A 19,932-nucleotide genomic window follows, 5' to 3' on the forward strand; every position below is an offset into this window, starting at 1 on the left:
AAACACCCTGTGGAATCGCATCTTCTGTACTCTAAATAAAGTACTGACAAGCAGGCTGATTTATAACGTGGTCATTTCCTCACCTAAAACATGTGTTGCTTCAATCTAAGACCTGAGGGGCTCATTGCCAGCCTTCCCTAAAAGGAAAAATAGACTCAATGTTCCCATCAATATTAGATTAAATGCATGCCTGGCTAGTGTGCTGTTTGAGAAACTTACTTATGCACTGCTGAGATACTGGGATTACTAAAATAATCCCTTTTGTGAAAATTAGACTTATTTTTAATAACATTTTCCTCATGATGGTTAAATACCTTTAAAAATTAGTCAATTTTGGAGAGAAAATGTAATTTTAGACATTTCAGACAGGATCCTTGGCAAAGCCGAAAGTACAACTTACCCATTGGTGTTCGCATAAATGTCACCTAATACATTGTACATTAATGATATGCATGCTATTACTTTCTAAGTGGCTCTCTTACTGAACTTCGCCGGTTCTCGAAATGTAAATAACTAGCGCCAACCGAGGGCTGCGCTAGGCTGGCATAGTAGCCTATAATTTGACAAATGACTGTGTCCTACTAAACATGTCAGCAGGGCAATTCACAGAAAGGAAAAAAGGGTTAGTGGTATAGTTTAAAACTTGAGCATGTCATTAGACTTGCTTTTCATATAGTCGTGTGAAGTGGTAGTTTACTCATGCACTGTTATTACTGCTATACAGCACGGCCTGCCGCTGGCATGTAATTATGTTTTGAAGCATGGCTTCTCATGCTTCATAACTTCTCATCGGTTTCTCAGCACGATGAAAATGTCTCCTTTTATGCAGCAGTTCTTCTGATCTGAGATACAGGTGGAAACCCCTGGAAGCTATACTAACACAGGCGAACTTTGCACAATAAACCACTAATTTGTTAAGTAAGATGGGAATATACCTACATTTAGGAGTAGAATGCCCAAGATGGCAGTGAAATGAAGTGCTTTCTTGTCCCCATATAAGCATGTGATTGCGCTGAGTGGTGTGAAGCTCAGGTTGCATGTAAACTGAAGACCCTCAGCTTGGCAAGCTTCAGTGTCGGGGTATTTTGCTCAGGAGGGTTAGATAGCTCGTTTTCCAAAATGAGCTGAAGCCAATGGCTGCTTAGGACTTACTGAAAACTGGCATGTTCAAATAATTTGTCTCTCTGATAATTTGTCCCTAACCCAGTCCAAGAGACCTTGTGCTGTAATCAGAGAATATGCAATAATTTTGTTCTAGCAGCCAGATTTCACACTGAACATCAACACAATACTGAAAGCGTTTCTCATACAAAACTATGGGAAATTGACCATTTTGTTTTGTACATGCCTCTTGAATTTTGATGGTTTTGTGATCTATGCCCAAAACAAATTGTGGTTGGCACAATCCATGTTTACTCTCGCTTAAACTGATCTGTATTGCAATATAGTCTAGATCCAGTTTGTCCTACCTTATGTCATTTTGTCCATGTTTTTGAGAATGGGTGATGTCTCAACCTGTGCATGAATTTGGCTGCTTCTACTAAGTGAAAGATGAATCTGCATCAAAATAACGTATTTGGCTGGACGCACAACTGTTGAACAACAAAAGATACAGGAAGTGTAATCTCCTCCCTATTAAAAGCTTATATGGTAATTATTATAATTTTTTTTGCTACACCATAGTATAAATGTTACTTTTCTTTTATTATTTCCATTTAGCATTGTTTTTTCATGGCAGTCTGTGACCCTATCAGACCCACCAGGTGAGACCAGTGGGATAATAGATATCGCAGTTTTGGTAAAACTTTAACTAATTTTATGAATTGAACCTTATTGTAATGCATTAGGTATCATCAAATAACAATAAACAACATCTTTTTACAGCATTCATAAATCTAGGTTATTGTTGATATTTTAATTGATAAATATACTATTGTTTGTTGTTAATAAGATAATTCATGAATAATGCTAATTTATGCTACTTTAAATGGTATAAATGTATGTAGAAATTAACAGTCATCTAGATTAATGATCAAGATTAATAAATACGGTTCATTTCAGTTCACGATGCTTAATTCAAATTCATTGTATGAACTTTATTGTAAAGTGTTAACATGACTTCAGTACATGCATTCACTTGTTCAACCTGAGGCTGATAATTATTAGCAAAATTTGTATCCGAAGCAGTAATATAACTGTCATAGTGTTATTCATGATGCAACCAATTGAAATAATAGCTGGCAGGTTTAACGCCAACAGAAATGACAAGCCAAACCGTGCATAATGATGAGTGCAATGAATCACATGCATGTTGAAGGATGACACTCAAACGTCCGATTTCAGCAGATTGTGATCCACAAAACGCTTGCATTTATATCCCATTATGCTCTGTGCAGTGTGTATAAGAGGCCAATCAGCATGCTATTGTGTATGGAATATGCCACTCGGTCAGATGACTGATGTAGCACAGAATGCAATTTCATAGTTATTTATGAAAAAAGACAGCCACTGCATAAAACAACCTGCGTTGTTCTGTTTCGGAGATGAGATTGAGACTACCATTAGCAGGAGTCAATGACTAGAGTAGGACAAGAGTCATTGAAGGCCCTAGACTACAAGATCATTCCAAATAAACAAGCTCTGTCCAAAACCTCTTTCACCATTTCACCTTGTTTGGCCAAACTTAGCTTTCATTGAGAAATTAACTTTCAATTTGGGAATCCTGTAATGAACTGTGATGAGCTGCGTGAAGAATAAAAAAAAATATATATTATTCAGTTCTGAAAACTATTCATGAAAATTGTTTCAAGTAAGAGGGCTATATGTAAGAATTTTCATGAATGAATCACTTGTTGGTGCAATGTGTAAAAAGCTTGTAATGAAACTTAAAAACGTTTAAACATCCTAGGTTGTCTAATGCCTGTAGAATGATTTTTAACGACTTTTTGAAGGATGTTTTTGCCAGGAAAATTGAAAGGATGTGACGTTTACACGTGCTCCTGAGAGTCTCTCTTCTGTTCAAGGTGTCCTTGCATTGAAATTAATGCTTACAATGTTCAGGATAATGCCGTAATGCCATAAGCTATTATATACTGTAATGTCAATGTGTCCTCCAAAGAAAAGGGATTAATTCAAACACATAGCCAGATCTATGTAGTCTATAGTCTCAATCAAATATACTTTATAATCAAACTATCATAACAGTGTAATTTGATTTACCTCATCTTTCGACATGATGACGGTGAATTGCAGAGCTGGTGCAAACATATCCACATCACTAAGATCAGATGCTTTCTTAACTCTTTCCCCGCCATTGACGGCATTTTCTGTCTTTCCGTGTTTTCACTGTTATGTGGTAGGGGGCGCTTCTGAAAGAGCACTGAATTTCCGGGTCAAAACACAGGCAAAAAAGGAGCATGAATGCAAGCGCAAGCAATAGGTTGCTGGCTGCAGTTCACTTAACCACGATCGGTGTCACTAATTTCAAGGGTTTGTGAATTCTACATATAGCCTCTTTAATTAAAAAAATGACCTATTTTACTGAAATATTAAGGTGTGTGATATATATTGCATAGACTTTTATCTTAGCAACATGCTAACGGCTAATTCTGTTGAAATCAATTGTGAGTGATTAACGCAACAAGCACTATATGTGTGGCATGCGGGGTAGCAATTCAGTCACTTATAAGGTTTTATTTCAATTAGGACGCTGCCTTAGGTCCCTTTTACATTCAAGGATGCGTTCCTTTATTCACAAGGAGCTAGCTACCTTGTCATAGTGTCTTAGAAAAACTCAGTGCACATGAGTCAAAAACAGTGTTCACACATTTAAAACAGCACAAATGGATGCATACTGTACATAATGTGTGACACCCCCCTATGTAGGCAGTAGACAGCACACTAGGTTTTGGAACAATGCTACAAATCTCGAACACATGCTCACTAAAATATTTTCAGCTCTCCTCCTCAAAGCCAATTTGTCTCCCTGCAGTAGACAGTTAAATCCGAACATGTCAAAATCCCATATTAGTGCTATGCTAGTGCTGGTATACTAGTGAGGACACACTGACTGGATCTGAACTGTATATGTGAGTGGATTTGAAAAGATGAATGACTAGAGCCGTGGAGGTTTTGCTGACTAGGCCCAAAGCCTCTCTAATGGAACATAATGCACCGCACTGTCACACTGCATCACATCCCAACAGATGGGATAACTGCCGTCCTACTTTGCTCCGTCTTTGTGCCTATTTCACCTGAATTGCTCTTTTCCCTAAACTGTGTGGACTTAATAGGTTATTTAAATGTGCAAATAATAGTTGCACCTATTTCGAGGTGTCTGCTTAATGGGGATAAATTCTTCAGAAGACTGATTGATTTATAAAATTCGCTTTTTCATACATTTTCTAATTGCATCCCGTGCAAACATTTTAATCTCTCCAAATGTTTAATAAGACTGAAATTGAATTGACCTTTCATATTGCTTTTCTCTTACCCAGAGATACTTCTGAATTCTTGAGCCATTGGACTGCATCAAGATGATGAAAAAAGCCAAGGTTTTAGATCCAACTGCTGCCGGGCAAGGCGGTAAGAACAATATAATTGTTCTCTCTCCCATATGGCAGGCTGACACCGGCACCGAACCTTGTCCAAATGCTCTATTACTGAATTACTGAAACAACAAATCCAGCCATGTTCTCCGTGAAGACTTGCTAGTGGAGAAACACGGATGATAGTGAAAAAAAATCTCCTTTTTTGTTGTGTAATTCTTTCTCTTTCTTAATGGTAACTATTCACAGAGGATGTAATTTAGTTAATCAGTTTTCATTGTATTCATAATGATGAAAGTATAGCAATGGAATTTGACACACTTGATAGGACATGAGTCTCATTTCGGAAAGTTCTTCCACGGTAAGCAGCTGTGTTAAAAGGCAACGCCGGATTTTCCAGATAAAAATCTAATGACCTCCTCTCCATGGCAAAGTGAATAATATATCAGTCCCTGAGGGGTTAGAAGAGCAAGATAGCGAGATAAAAGCAAGTGTTGAATCTAACCTAGCCACACACATTTATTTAAACACATGAACCATCAAACAGCTGGTTAAAGTCGTAGGTTGTGGGTTTGGAAACTGGCCACTGTGCACAAGATGCAAATGAAGAAGAGGCTGTGAATGTGGCTTATGAATCAGAGCCTTTATCAGTGCCTAGTGTGTCCTTCATCTGGAAGCTCACTAAACAGCCCTGTGAGCATTTGCTGTCATTCAGCATGGGTTTCTTTGAATCGCGTAACCATGGATGCGAGGGACGACCATCAACCAACCTGAATGTGAAGTGTCTGTGTTGTGAAGGACAGTAAATAGAGCGAGAAAAGAAGAGCGGGCGAAATGAACCAGGCTGGATTCAAACCTGTATGCACAACTCACAGCTCTTACGTTTCAACAAACCAGTTTACATCATTACATGGGTTTTTTTTCCTCCACTTCCACCAAATCCACCCACTTAACATTTATTTTCTTTGATTATTTCTTTGATTAATTGCTTTATTTATTTCATTTGCTTTGAGAAGGGGATTTATTTTATCTTATTTAATTACATTTTTTATTCCTTTTTTTTCTCTTATGTTATTCATGAACCCCTTCTTTTTTATTATGATGGGTGATAATATATCAATTGCAGGACATTAAAAACAGGCCTGTTTCACACCGCAAATGCAAGCAAAGAAGTGCATATATATTATATTAAAACTTTTGTTTAAAAAAAATTATAATAATAATAGTCCATTACAATGTACAATACAATCAGTGATAACAACCCTGCAGTAATATTAATACGTCAAGACCTTTGGGTCGATGTTCACTACAATCGGATGGGGATACACCATGGATGACAGATCACTGCTGAAACCCGTGATTGACCAATCAAAATAAAGTATTCCACAGCGCCCTCAAATCATGCCAGATTTACTAAATGTAACTGGTAAGTGATTATATGTTCACTCATAATTTGCTATATATTGCAGTAACTCAAAAAAAATCCATATTTGAGAAAGAACAGATCATTTGGTTTATAATATCCTATATTTTCAGCCGAAATATGATTTGCATAGAAAATCCCAGCTATAGGCTACAGTGTGAATACTGTAGCCAGAATAAAAAACTGCTGCTAATGTATGCTGTGTGAAACAGGTCTTACACTTTTATTCCCTTCCCAGTTTGTCTGCTCTTTCTTTAGTCTTGTCTATTGTAATCTCACATTCAACTCCTTAGTGGATTGAATAATTATGTTTTATTGCTTTAATCTCCCCGTCTTCTCCCTTGTCCTGTGTTTTTTAGTTGTATTTTTGAGTAGCCTACATTTGTGTTTGTCCGTAATCCTGTCACAGAAAAAAAGAAGCCAGGATTCACAATTTTGTGTTCTCCTTCTTTGTTTCCCCTTCCTTTGTTGCTGTTGTACTGTAATGTTGTGGCTATACTGTACCAGGACTGGAAATTCTACCTCCTAAGAGACAAGGTAAGGTAATTGAATGACAGCAACCTGAATTTGCATGCATGTCATGATATCCAGTATATCATAACATATCATATCATATCATATCATATCATATCATATCATATCATATCATGATATCCAGTCAAACGATATAATGTGCATATGAATGTTCAGATTGCTGTCATTCTGAATCTGATTGGCTGACTTCTAGAGGTTATCTGGGAGCCTAGTGTGTGGCGATCTTTAACGGTCTGCCAGGGACAAAAAACATGTTTAAAAGTTCAGATTCTGCAGCAATTAGAGGAGAAACTAAATGCTATGTTTTAAAAAAGTTAGTGAAGTTCACAGCTATCGTTAAGCAAAGGCAGCCGAAGCTCTTCTGTAGGGGCAGTGAAGGGCACCACCAAAAATATTCATTCAAAACAAAGACCTCTATTAAACTGAATCAATAATAAATTGAAAATTGTACTGCATTCTGTAACAAATAAGGTTAGCTTGTACAGTTAGCAGGATATATTATAGAGCTTCCCAGCTCTACAGCGCCCCACAATTTTCCCAATGTAAATCTGTGGTGAAAAATGGAACTGCAGCATGCTCTATTAAGAGCCATGGACCTTATTCAGAGCAGCGCTGTGAAAGCGAGGCTGTGTGGGATAGACTTACCGTGTTTTCAATGGCACCCTCTGTAAAAAGCTGCATAAAACTTCTAGAACACTTATAATTTTCCACATCTTAAATATTGTAGGGAGTTTTTTGCCTACTGACATTGTACCTTACCTGACGTAGCCTGAACCCCGCTCCCGACAAAAACGATATCAATCCGCTTCAGTTAGGCTATGTGTATATGATATGCGGAGTAACGTATCAAATAAATGAAAGTATAAATCCTTTAATTGATACTCATGTTGCTTATGTGAATAGCCTTTATTATGTTGTGTTTGTTTTATGTTTGTCTCTTTTCGTCACTGGAAGTCCTCCATAAGTTGTAATAGAACAAAATCTGGAGGCAATACTACATTAAGGCAATTCTAAGCTAGCTTTCTACATTTATGCATGCCTCTTGTGTATTTAAAGCCTGTCAATCAACATTAGAGCGCCACCCTCAGGTTGAATAAAGCAAACTCTGCCAAAAGTTTGTCTGCATGTGTTCAGCTTAGAATCTGCATAGCCTACCTAAATTTACGGGCAGGAGACGCTAGGCAAAGATCTGGCTACACGAGACTAGGCTATAGTGTGTCAACATATCTCATTACAGGAAAGGTCACAAAGTTCAACGCGTGTTCAGTGAACTATATCTTTTGGGTAATAATGGTATACATTTAAGGCAAATGACTACACAGGAATTGACTTTCAAAAATAAGCCTACTCTGAGAAATATTCACTGAAGTGACAACTTCCCCACTTCTTTCCTCTATTTAAAAAAAAAAAATTCCAATCCAAAAAAAAAGCAAATCAAGGAGGACATTTTCATGGTTCAAATATCATTGGATGTCTTAGATATTATCTCCTGGAAACATTTCAACGCCAAATAAAAATGTTTGGTATTTTGTACACAGTTTTGTAAATAGTTTTTTTACATAGGCAATACATTCATGCATATGATTCAGTCAGCATGTTACGTCACTGTGCACCTGCTGTTTTGTCGTTTCCCCCCAAAGTTCTGACATTGTACCCTGAATGTGGATTCTCTCAGGCATCAAAAGGAGATCTAAGGTTCCTGGTGTTATGATTACACAGTATGTTGAGGAACTTCCTGAGGGGATGACAACTCCCGACTTCACACGTAAACCCATCGCTTTAACCATTCAAGAAGGTAAGCACATTAAAAGAGAAGAAACTGCAAAAGTGAATGCAAATATGATTAGAGGTGACAGTTGAGAGCTAAACGATCCTGGATGTGAAATTAACAAGCTATGAGCACGTACAGAGGATTACCACACATATTTACTGCCCTAAATGTCTAAGCTGTGCAGCTACACAGACTTAACACAGACTTACAGTATGAGTGATTTATCAGGTTTGCTGCTTGTCCTACCGCTTTAACATGTGACTACAGCTAAATATGCACAGAGGAAAGGAAATCAAATAGCATATATCCCATTTCATGCTAGTTTGAAATGCACAGAGCAAGACCACAAATGTGTAATGCATGCTTTCATTTACGCTTATAATGACGTCTGACCTTTCAAGCTATGGATTTTTTTTGCAATTTATTGTCCCTGATTTTAAACTATTTGACTTTGATAGTGTGGTACTGCAATACAATTAAGATCCTCTCAGAAAAAGAAAAAAAACTCAATAGTGTCAAAACTGTAACCTTTTCTAACGCACTCATTTTTATCATAGCTATTTTCCCCATTTCATAAGAATAATAAAGTCATTAAGGCCTGTTTTCACAGACAGGGTTTAGATTAAGCCAGACTTAGGCCTTAGTTCAATTAGGATATTTAAGTAGCTTTTATAAACATGCCTTAGAAAGAAAAGAAAAAGAAAAAACTTTAGTGGTGTGCATCTTGAGACAAAACAATGGCACTGACATATTTTGAGATATGGCATGCATTTTAGTCTGGGACTAGGCTTAAGCCTTGTCTGTGAAACCAGGGGTTAAACTATGAAATATTGCTAGTTCTCTGGATATCTACCCAACCAATTGGGATGTATTTTAAATAGTCTACAGTATGTCGGGTACTAGTTTGACTTGTTATTCGAATGTTTGTTTTATACAGAAATTCAAACTAATTTCAATCATTCAAGCCATCAACCATTTTTAATAATGGAGAGGCATAAATTTAGTTAAGTGTGTACAAACTTTTTACAAGTACCTGGACAAATAAATGTACACATAATTGTTAAAGAATGAAAGTAAGATTACTGTAAAATCTGTAATTGTCCAACACACATTTGACATAACAAGGACAGTGATATCAAGGCACAAGAGTTATGTTGACTTCTGAAAAAAGAATTCTACACCCCAATAATTTTCACAATTTGTTTTTGAAAGCCTTTCAATATTTATCTGATAAAGAATTCAAATTTAAATCTTTGTAAAACAGGAAAGCTGGCCATTTTTAAAGCCAAAGTGAATGGAAATCCAACACCCACTGTATCCTGGCGTAGAGCCAAAGGAGAAATGAATGATCCCCAAAAGTTTCAGAACAAATTTGACCCCACAACAAGTGAACACACTTTGGAGGTATGCACAGGCTTTTAGCCTTACTTTTAAACTACTCTTCAATATTTAAGGTGAAGTGTGTAATGTTTTAATTATAAAATATATATCCCAGATTAATATGAAGAGACTGATTCGTAGGTTCATTCCCTTGTATAGTGTAAATTCAGTTTCTCTGTGCCATCAAGGCATTGTTTTCTGTTGTCTGAGCAGCCTAACACAGCAACATTGTCACAACCAATGGCCCAACTTTGGGGCGGGACATCTTGTTTGCTACCCAGGGGTAGAGGTTGGGGGGAGTGATCAAGAAACCTGTTTGGAAACCGTCATTACTATTTTTACAATTCTCAGACATTACACACTTTACCTTTAAATGTTCATTTCATTATCATTGTTATTCAATTATTATGCAAGATTAATAAAAGCTACGAACCCATTTCTCTGATTATTTACTTGCAGATACCTAAAGTCAGTGGTGATGAAGTCGACACTTACAAATGCTACGCCACAAATGAGTATGGGAAGGCTGTTTGCACTGTTGTCCTAAATGTCATTGAAGGTAGGACACATTTCTTAAAGGGGTCATCGGATGCAAAATTCACTTTTATATGGTGTTTGCATTTAAATGTGTCTTTGCAGTGTGTGGACACAACCAACATACGATGAAAAAAATCCATTCACTCCTTTTTTTTTATCCTCAAAAAGCCTAAAAACTCTCAATAATCAAGCCGTTTGGATTTTCTGAGCAATATGATGTCATATTGCTCATGCCCTGCCCACAACCACTGACCGACTGTCCCGTGTTAGCATATTTCCCTCAGCCATTTGTATACTGTCTGACAAGTGACAAGGCAGTCTTGTGTCGACACCCCCCACGGAAGAAAGGGGTGGGGTGAGCAGTTGCTTATTGTCATTTAAAGAGACATGCACCGAAACGGGTCGCTGTGAACAGAGCTGTTTTCGAGGAGGTAAAAATTGTGTTGTTTTACACAACCATTGAGGAATTTTAACCAAAGTAGGTTACAAACATTACATGAAGACCCTAAAGAATCATATCAACTTGTGGAAAATGGGCATCCGATGACCCCTCTATTCATAAAAAAGTAGAGCTAGTAACAGAGAAAAAAGTTCCAAACACAAAATTTCCTTTTTCTTTTTAGTTGGATTCAAAAAAGACAAAGCAATGAAAAAGTCTGAAGAAGGTAAGACAATTGTGGCAACATATTGCTAGTGGATTTTCTTCAGGTTAGGATGGCAGTTTATACCAAAAGCGATTTAATGGGATTTGTGTGACATCTAGTATGCCGCACATAAGCATTCATTTCTTTCTGTTTGTTGATTGCATTTTGAAGCTGTAGCAGGTGACCCAACAGAGTTTAGAAAGAGGCTCAGGAAAGGGTGAGAATTTTTTTTTTCCATTACATTACACATTAATGCCATGTTATCAGCTGTGCAGTTTCTCATTAGGGTCTATTCATACGCATGATTCTTGCCATAGTTAATTAGCCCATCTCATATTATAACATCAGTCACGTTAACCCAGTTAAGTGCTAGCATTTGGCCTCATATTTGTCATCACAATCTTTTTAAAGTGCTGGCAAAAGTGAGGAGAAAAGGGAAGGTGACATTGACGATTCAGTTTGGGAATTGCTGATGAGTGCTGAGAAGAAAGACTATGAAAATATTTGCTCTGAGTATAAAATCACTGATTTCCGTGGCATGCTAAAGAAACTTGTCCAGATGAAGAAGGAAAGAGAAGAGGAGCAGGCACAGGTAAAGAGCTGCCAGGATGACAGAAGGTTTCACAAAGAATTGCTTTCACATTTTCATGACTGGATGCTCAACTGCATGTGGAGACAAATTTTTCTGTTCTGTTTGTTTCACTGATTTAGTTCATCCAACATCTCAGTAATCTCAAACCCATTGAGGTGAAACCTGAGGGTGCTGCATCCTTTGAACTGGAAATGGAGCTCAAAGACCCCAACAGTCGCATTTTTCTGTTCAAGGTGAGAACTGTGTTAAGGTGTGATATAGTAGATCAATGCTAGTTACAAACAATCAATGCATGATATTGAGCACATTGAAATTGTCTCTGACAATCGATAGACAGCCACTTACTATTGCTTCGTATACAAGTATATCTCAAAACAAAACAAAAAAACATTAGTCATTTAAGAAATTTTAACAGTAGAATTGTGGCGGACATATTTGCCCTCCAGCGCTCCATCCAGTGCTTCACACTTCAGTCCAGTAGGTGGCGTACTGCCATTGTACTGAATTCACCCAACCCAAAATTAATTGAATTATTTTGACTACAATTTTGTTAGCTGGTTACATTACATTTATTTATAATTTTTGCGTGGCTATGAAGGTTTCTGATATTGCACATATTTTGCAGATGAAAATACTTTGCAAATTTATATAGAGAAAACATGCTATACAAGTGGCATCCATTCATCCAGCATTATTATGAGCACCAGCCTTGAACATACATCATGTAAAAATAAAAAAAATACAAGTTTGTTTCCCTTTTTTTCAGGATGGTGTCATGATTCCATTCACCAGCGAAGCTGATGCTGAAATGAAACACTGTCTAAAACAAGTTGGCAAGAAGTATATCTTCACTGTTAAAAATCTCAATCCAGAAGATGCAGGAATCTATCAAGTGGATGTTGAGGGTGTCAATATCTTTTCAACGGATTTCAAGAGTACGTTTTCACACCACATTTGTTTATTTGTCATTAAACCCTCTGCTGAAAAGACCAGCATGAATTCTGAATTCTTTGATGCTGGTCTAGCTGGTTAACCACGTCCACACACAGTGGATGTGAGCTAAGTGCCATGATGCGTCAAAACTAAATCGATTCCATTATAATCAATGGAGCTGTCTACACTGGATGCATCTGTTTGGTCGCACTTGCGAAAGTTATATTAAATTCAGAATGTGATGTTTCTGGTCTCTGGTCTGCTATTTAAATCATGTTTTGCTTCTACTCTAACATTATAATAATATTTATACCCTAAGCAAATTTTTTACTAAAGTATTTCCATTGAAAATTAAGCCTAGTGGAGACACCAGTACACCAGCATCCAAAACACTCAGCAGCGCTCTCACAGAATGCATAATGCCATCATGGATTGACTGATGTGTGTTTATCCATATTTAACACACAGTTCCCCCTGTGGACTTTGCCCTGAAGATTAAGGAGGTGACGGCCCAAGAGAGAGAGGATGCCATCTTCGAGTGTGTCTTAACTCAGCCCATTAATGAGATAGTTTGGACCCTAAAAAATACACCTCTCTCTAACAATGAAAAATATGAGATTACTTCTTCAGAGGATAAACTGATCCACCGTCTGAGAATCATTGATTGTATGCCTTTGGATGCTGGAATCTATGCTGCTCTAGCCGGCATTAAGTCTTGCAGTGCTTGGCTGATTGTAGAAGGTAAGTACAACCTTTTCAATTATTAGAAAAAAGTTCTGTCAATTAATAAAAATGTAATCAAATTAAATACATCATCATGCGGATTAATTAAAGTGCCCTTATTATGGTTTTTCAAATATTCCCTTTTCAAATATTCCCTTTCCAATCGTAACAGACTGGGCCGTCTGGCCAATCAGAGCAGAGTAGCCTCGTGGAAAGGAGGGATTTATAGAGATTGATTTATCCGTCGAGTCGTTTTAGATTAATTAAAAAATGTGGTGAGGTGCAAAGTTTATTATGAGAAAATTAAACAGTTTTTTTAAACTATGATGCAAATAGAGTAAACCTGTTGTAAGAGAGCTCCAAAACACAATTAGGAACCTTTAAAATAGCATAATAGGGGCATTTTAAATTAATAGCAAATTATCACATATTATTAATTGCAAGTGAGTCCCCAAAATGTACTAAATTTACATGTTAAATTGACTGCCGTTCTATTAGACAACTGGGCTGTCAATGAATGGAAAATTGTATGATATGCATATCATTGATAATCAATCACAAATGATCCCAGCCCTTTTATTAGAACATATGTTCGTTAATTATTTAAAAAATCGATTCAAATTTTTATTTGTTGATTAGGTATTCAAATAAATCACAAATAATAGCATGTCAATATTTTCAAAATTTGTCCACAAATAAAGACTATCTATTGTTTGTTTTATTTTATTTTTGTAATAATCATTTGTGTCAAATTAACATGATGTAAATCCTTAATAAATGTAATAAGCACTAACTGAATCTATTGGTAATATTGTTTCCACACCAGCTGACAAAGATCCTGCATCAAAGGGAAAGAAGAAAGCCCGTAAAACCACTCAGGCAGGCGGTTCTGGAGACGACTTGCAGAAGATTGCTGCTGAGCAGGCTGAGAAGCACAAGAAAGAGATGGCAGAATCTTTGGAGGCAGCTAAGAAACTCCAGGCTGAACGAGAGGCAGCTCAAGCTGAAGCCAAAGCCAAAGCCAAAGCTGAAGCCGAAGCAGCCAAAAGCGGCCGCTCAGGCGGCTGCAGCTACCGCGGCTGCAGCTGCTGCTAAAGCTTCAGAAGATGCTCTTGCTGCAGCTAAAGCCAAAGGTCTATCTGAGGCTGATGCTAAAGCCGCGGCAGATGCAGCGGCACGGGCTGCAGCAGCTAAAGCCAAAGTCGAAGCTCAGGAGGAGGCCAGGAAGCAGGCTGAACTCAAGGCCTTAAGCGAAGGCCTGAGTGCTGAGCAATCTGCTGCGGCGGGGGCTGCGGCAGCTGCTGCAATGGCTGCACAGGCAGCAATGCTTGAGAAGGCTGGAGCTGGAGGTAGAGGTGGAGCTGCAGGGGCGGTGGGGGCTACAGGAACTACTGGTACCGGAGAAGGTGGAGGAGCCGGTGGAGCCGGAGGTGCTGGAGGAGCTGGTGGAGCTGGAGGGGCGGGTGGAGCTGATGGAGCTGGAGGGGCCGGTGGAGCTGATGGAGCTGGAGGAGCTGGTGGAGCTGGAGGGGCGGGTGGAGCTGGTGGTCCTGGAGGAGCCGGTGGTGCTGGTGGAGCTGGAGCTGCTGGTGGGGCTGGAGGAGCTGATGGCTCTGGTGGAAGCGGTGGTGAGGGAGGAGGTGACAAAGAAGACAAAAAGCGTCAGCGAGCAGGACCTCTTGTACCCGAGACTGTTATAGGTAAGAAATTATACAAGGAGACACAAAACATATTTACGCTAGATTTCTTCTCGCTTTAATCTCTTATTTTAAAAATATGTACTGTAACATGGCAAAAGTGGTTGGTTCTTACAGAAAATAGAGCAGGCCAAACTTTAAACCAGAGGTCTGCAATCATCTTGACATTTTTTTTTTTTTAATTACCAAAAATACAGTAAAAACAGCAATATTGTAAAAGACTGATACAATTTAAAATATTTTCAATTTAAATATATTTTAAAATGTAATTTATTTCTGTGATGGCAAAGCTGAATTTTCAGCATCATTACTCCAGTCTTCAGTGTCACACGATCCTTCAGAAATCATTATTTTTGATGAATTAGAATCATGAATAGAAAGTTAAAAAAACACCATTTATTTGAAGTAGATTATTTTTTTTTTTTGATAATGTAAAAGTCTACTATCATACTGTCATATATATTATTTAATGTTATGTAATTTGAAACAAAGCTATATACATACACACTCTATTCAACTCTAAAATCAACAGCAATTTTGATACCCTTTTAAATACTTTTTGCCATCATTTAACAGGCTATTGCAATATAACTTTGTTTTGTGCAACATCTTTGCACAACTTTCTGTTTGCTTATAAGCGGATGTTACTCTGCACAAACATAAGCAGTTATCATCATAACATACCTACATCCTGCAGGTGTTTTTAGCTCTAGTGGGACACACACACACACACACACACACACACACACACACACACACACACACACACACACACACACACACACACACACACACACACACACACACACACACACACACACACACACACACAACACAATCAAATCGTTACACATCCTATGTTGATTAATTTACAGTTTACATCAAAAATCATGATAGGAAACTCAAACACACCCAGCCCAGTTCCAGATGTGAACAAGGAGCATTGTAAGCAGGAAGGGGAAGCTGTGGGCCGTACCCGTGTAAGACAAGGCCCACTGATACCAGACACGGTGATTGGTAAGAGTGTGGGGATGAACACACTAAATCCAGCTCATATGAATTAAAATGATTACAGAAACTAAATAGTGTTTTTTTAACTAAAAAGTGTCTTTTCCATTAAGAAAATTAATTCCATTATCAACAGTAACACAAACAAATATTTTTTTCTTGAATGACTGATAAAATCTTAACTTGTGAATTAACTTTTTTTTTATAATAATAATTATGCATGATTATTAATATTCAGTGATTAAGAATAATTAATGTGTATATTTAAGTAATACTACTTTTAACATAGGGGAAAACAGAGGAGAGCAGAGGAGAGACTAATGCAATTTCCAATAATATGAACCAGTAAAATGACAACATAAAACTAAAAAAACTCTACATCAAAAAATAAATCTGTTTCCATTTTCTCTATCATCGAATGTTCGATAAAATTAACATTTTTCAAAATGTATATTCTACCACACAAATTCGCAAACCAGCTTAATGTGCTGCTCGGTTTGTCTGTCTTTATTGTTTGTTTGTTTCTTTATTTGTTGTTCGTGTACCTGTATTGTGTGTTTTTGTGTGGTGTGTCAGCGTTTTTCAGAGTCAGAGTGTAACGTTTCGAAAACAATATTCTGGTTGTTTGGTTTCTATATCTGTGGTGCCATACTGGGTAGCCCCACCCACTGTGAAATCTCATTGGCCACATATCAAGCTCTGCATAACATCATGTTCTGATTGGTTGTGCATCATTTTTGTTATGGAAACTTTTTCTGGAATAAAAATAAATAAATAAATCATTATAGTAGTACTATATGGCATATAAATCTTGATCTTGATAAATTGATTTATAATATATAATATGCATAATACACAGATATGTATAGCAGGATTTTGGACCAATGAGATTTCATTGTGGCTGGAATAACCCTTCATGACACAACAGAAACAAAACTACTGTACATACACTCAATCTAAAGCACGTTTAGAGACTGGACCTCTGAAAATGTTAATTGTTTGCATTTTTGTGGTGGTTTTTGCCACTGTTCTCTTAAATGTTCTTCTTTGTTGTGTGTTCTTCTTTTTATCCTAAATGTTCTTTTCAACCCTCTTTATTTTATTAATGTCAAATTTCAAAATGCTTCACGACTGACCAAATGGCATGATTGAAGGTGGAGGTAACCCATCAGATAAAGAAACCCCATCAGGGTCTGGCAACCCATCAGGTTCCAGTAATCCATCAGGTTCCGGTAACCCATCAGGTTCAGGAAACCCGTCAGGTTCTGACAACCCTTCAGGTTCCGAGAACCCATCCGGGTCTGGTAGCGCACCAGGTTCTGGCAGCCCATCAGGTTCTGGGGACCCACCAGGACCCGGGAAGCCACCAGGTCCCGGAGGCCCAACAGGAGGCAGCACTGAAGCTGCAGGGGAAGAAAAAGGTGCTGAAGATGAAAAGGATGAGTCAGCAAAAGCTGGCAAGCGTTCAGGCCGTAAAAAACATGGCCTACAAGCTCCGGATACAGTTGTTGGTAAGAGATGTTTGAAGTTGCAGTGACAGTTGCATTGAAGCATTGTCATTATTCACAGTCATTCAGAACAATCAGGAATAATTGTGGAGTTCTGAGTCTAATTCAATCACATAATCTGAAACAAAGTTATCCAAACACTTCCTATTCCAAGTCTTTCACATCATTTGATATTTTTGCACATTGTTTATCTGAAAACTTCTTTAATTGAGTGGGTGGTTATCAAACATTTAATTGTCGCACTACCACAGCATTCCCAAAGGATTTACTGTGTGTCTCTTTTTATATATACACTCACCTAAAGGATTATTAGGAACACCATACTAATACTGTGTTTGACCCCCTTTCGCCTTCAGAACTGCCTTAATTCTATGTGGCATTGATTCAACAAGGTGATGAAAGCATTCTTTAGAAATGTTGGCCCATATTGATAGGATAGCATCTTGCAGTTGATGGAGATTTGTGGGATGCACATCCAGGGCATGAAGCTCCCGTTCCACCACATCCCAAAGATGCTCTATTGGGTTGAGATCTGGTGACTGTGGGGGCCATTTTAGTACAGTGAACTCATTGTCATGTTCAAGAAACCAATTTGAAATGATTCGAGCTTTGTGACATGGTGCATTATCCTGCTGGAAGTAGCCATCAGAGGATGGGTACATGGTGGTCATAAAGGGATGGACATGGTCAGAAACAATGCTCAGGTAGGCCGTGGCATTTAAACGATGCCCAATTGGCACTAAGGGGCCTAAAGTGTGCCAAGAAAACATCCCCCACACCATTACACCACCACCACCACCAGCCTGCACAGTGGTAACAAGGCATGATGGATCCATGTTCTCATTCTGTTTACGCCAAATTCTGACTCTACCATCTGAATGTCTCAACAGAAATCGAGACTCATCAGACCAGGCAACATTTTTCCAGTCTTCAACTGTCCAGTTTTGGTAAACTCGTGCAAATTGTAGCCTCTTTTTCCTATTTGTAGTGGAGATGAGTGGTACCCGGTGGGGTCTTCTGCTGTTGTAGCCCATCCGCCTCAAGGTTGTGCGTGTTGTGGCTTCACAAATGCTTTGCTGCATACCTCGGTTGTAACGAGTGGTTATTTCAGTCAAAGTTGCTCTTCTATCAGCTTGAATCAGTCGGCCCATTCTCCTCTGACCTCTAGCATCAATGCATTTTCGCCCACAAGACTGCCGCATACTGGATGTTTTTCCCTTTTCACACCATTCTTTGTAAACCCTAGAAATGGTTGTGCGTGAAAATCCCAGTAACTGAGCAGATTGTGAAATACTCAGACCGGCCCGTCTGGCACCAACAACCATGCCACGCTCAAAATTGCTTAAATCACCTTTCTTTCCCATTCTGACATTCAGTTTGGAGTTCAGGAGATTGTCTTGACCAGGACCACACCCCTAAATGCATTGAAGCAACTGCCATGTGATTGGTTGATTAGATAATTGCATTAATGAGAAATTGAACAGGTGTTCCTAATAATCCTTTAGGTGAGTGTATATTTTAGCTTTAATTCAACCATTAGACATGCTTTGTGTTTTGGGTCTTATTTCTGCAGGACCAAACATCTCACCACAGATTTGACGGCTTTCCATTGAGAAATTTAGTCAGATCCACTGTCCCAAGCGCTCTTCATTTAAAGATTATGCCCTTGGGTTCCACAGCTATAGAACTGGCTTTGTAAGCATATGCATATTCATATCAGCAGTTTCTTCAGCATAATGTGCTTGTTGAAACTTTGTGAAGGCATATCTGATGAACAAGCTCAGTTGATTTGAGTAGGCGGGAGAATTCTTTTTTTCATTTTTTTTTTCACATTGGGTGCCAGTGGGTGTTGGATAACTTTGTTTATTAAAGGAATAATTCAGCCAAAAATGAAAATTCTGTCATTAATTGCTCACCTTCATGTTATTCCAAACCTGTTTGCTGCTATTTTTTTCTGTGGTAGACAAAATAATTCTGAAAGAATGCTCTCATACAGTACTGGATATCATTTTTAATTTTATTTAATTTTTTATATTTTAAATTAAGTGATAAATTCATTGGATTACCTGTTTTGGATTGATTTGGACTATATATATACAGGTTTGGAGTGACATCTCTAAGTAAACTATTCCTTAAAATAAATTAAGTGGAAAAAAAACAAACAATCTTTATATAATCGGAGGTGGGACCAATACCTTTGTGGAAAAAAATTATGTTTTCTTGTAAGATTCAATTATAACTTAAATAGCATCCACCCAGTCTGCAATATGCCAGATATTTCTTATACACTGTTTGTGTGTCTGCTGTTTGTGTATATCAGTATGCGCTTGTCCTCATCACGCTTGCTCATCTTGCTAAAGGCAAATCACCTCGCTCACTAATCAGAGGAACCGGGACATGATAATAACAAATGCAACCAAATATGACCTCAGAAACTTTATGAGAAGACAAAGATTTGATGTGCCTTAGAAGACCCGAAGATTCAAACAGAAGTCATACCAGCAAAGGTTATTAATTGCCAAAACACTTGGCATTCTTCACACGAAAGTGACTCAATCATTTACCAGGAGATTTTAGAGAAAATTCACCACAAGAACACATTCTATTTGAATGGCATTCAGAGAATAAACAATAC

General features: G+C 37.9%; 1 protein-coding gene across 1 annotated transcript in view; it reads left to right on the forward strand.

Moving 5' to 3' along the window:
* The window catches only part of igfn1.1 (immunoglobulin like and fibronectin type III domain containing 1, tandem duplicate 1), a 29,029-nt gene that overhangs the window by 1,639 nt on the left and 7,458 nt on the right, over nucleotides 1–19,932 (forward strand). The window contains 15 exon segments of the mRNA XM_082189664.1: nucleotides 4,497–4,584; nucleotides 6,478–6,507; nucleotides 8,180–8,299; nucleotides 9,540–9,679; nucleotides 10,115–10,214; nucleotides 10,816–10,857; nucleotides 11,008–11,053; nucleotides 11,248–11,428; nucleotides 11,548–11,661; nucleotides 12,195–12,363; nucleotides 12,830–13,102; nucleotides 13,911–14,176; nucleotides 14,181–14,784; nucleotides 15,679–15,798; nucleotides 16,944–17,300. Coding sequence (XP_082045790.1) covers nucleotides 4,536–4,584; nucleotides 6,478–6,507; nucleotides 8,180–8,299; nucleotides 9,540–9,679; nucleotides 10,115–10,214; nucleotides 10,816–10,857; nucleotides 11,008–11,053; nucleotides 11,248–11,428; nucleotides 11,548–11,661; nucleotides 12,195–12,363; nucleotides 12,830–13,102; nucleotides 13,911–14,176; nucleotides 14,181–14,784; nucleotides 15,679–15,798; nucleotides 16,944–17,300 — 2,611 coding nt within the window. The 5' untranslated portion in view covers nucleotides 4,497–4,535.

The sequence above is a fragment of the Leuciscus leuciscus genome (genome assembly GCF_965113295.1).
Source record: "Leuciscus leuciscus genome assembly, chromosome: 14".
Classification (NCBI taxonomy): domain Eukaryota; kingdom Metazoa; phylum Chordata; class Actinopteri; order Cypriniformes; family Leuciscidae; genus Leuciscus; species Leuciscus leuciscus.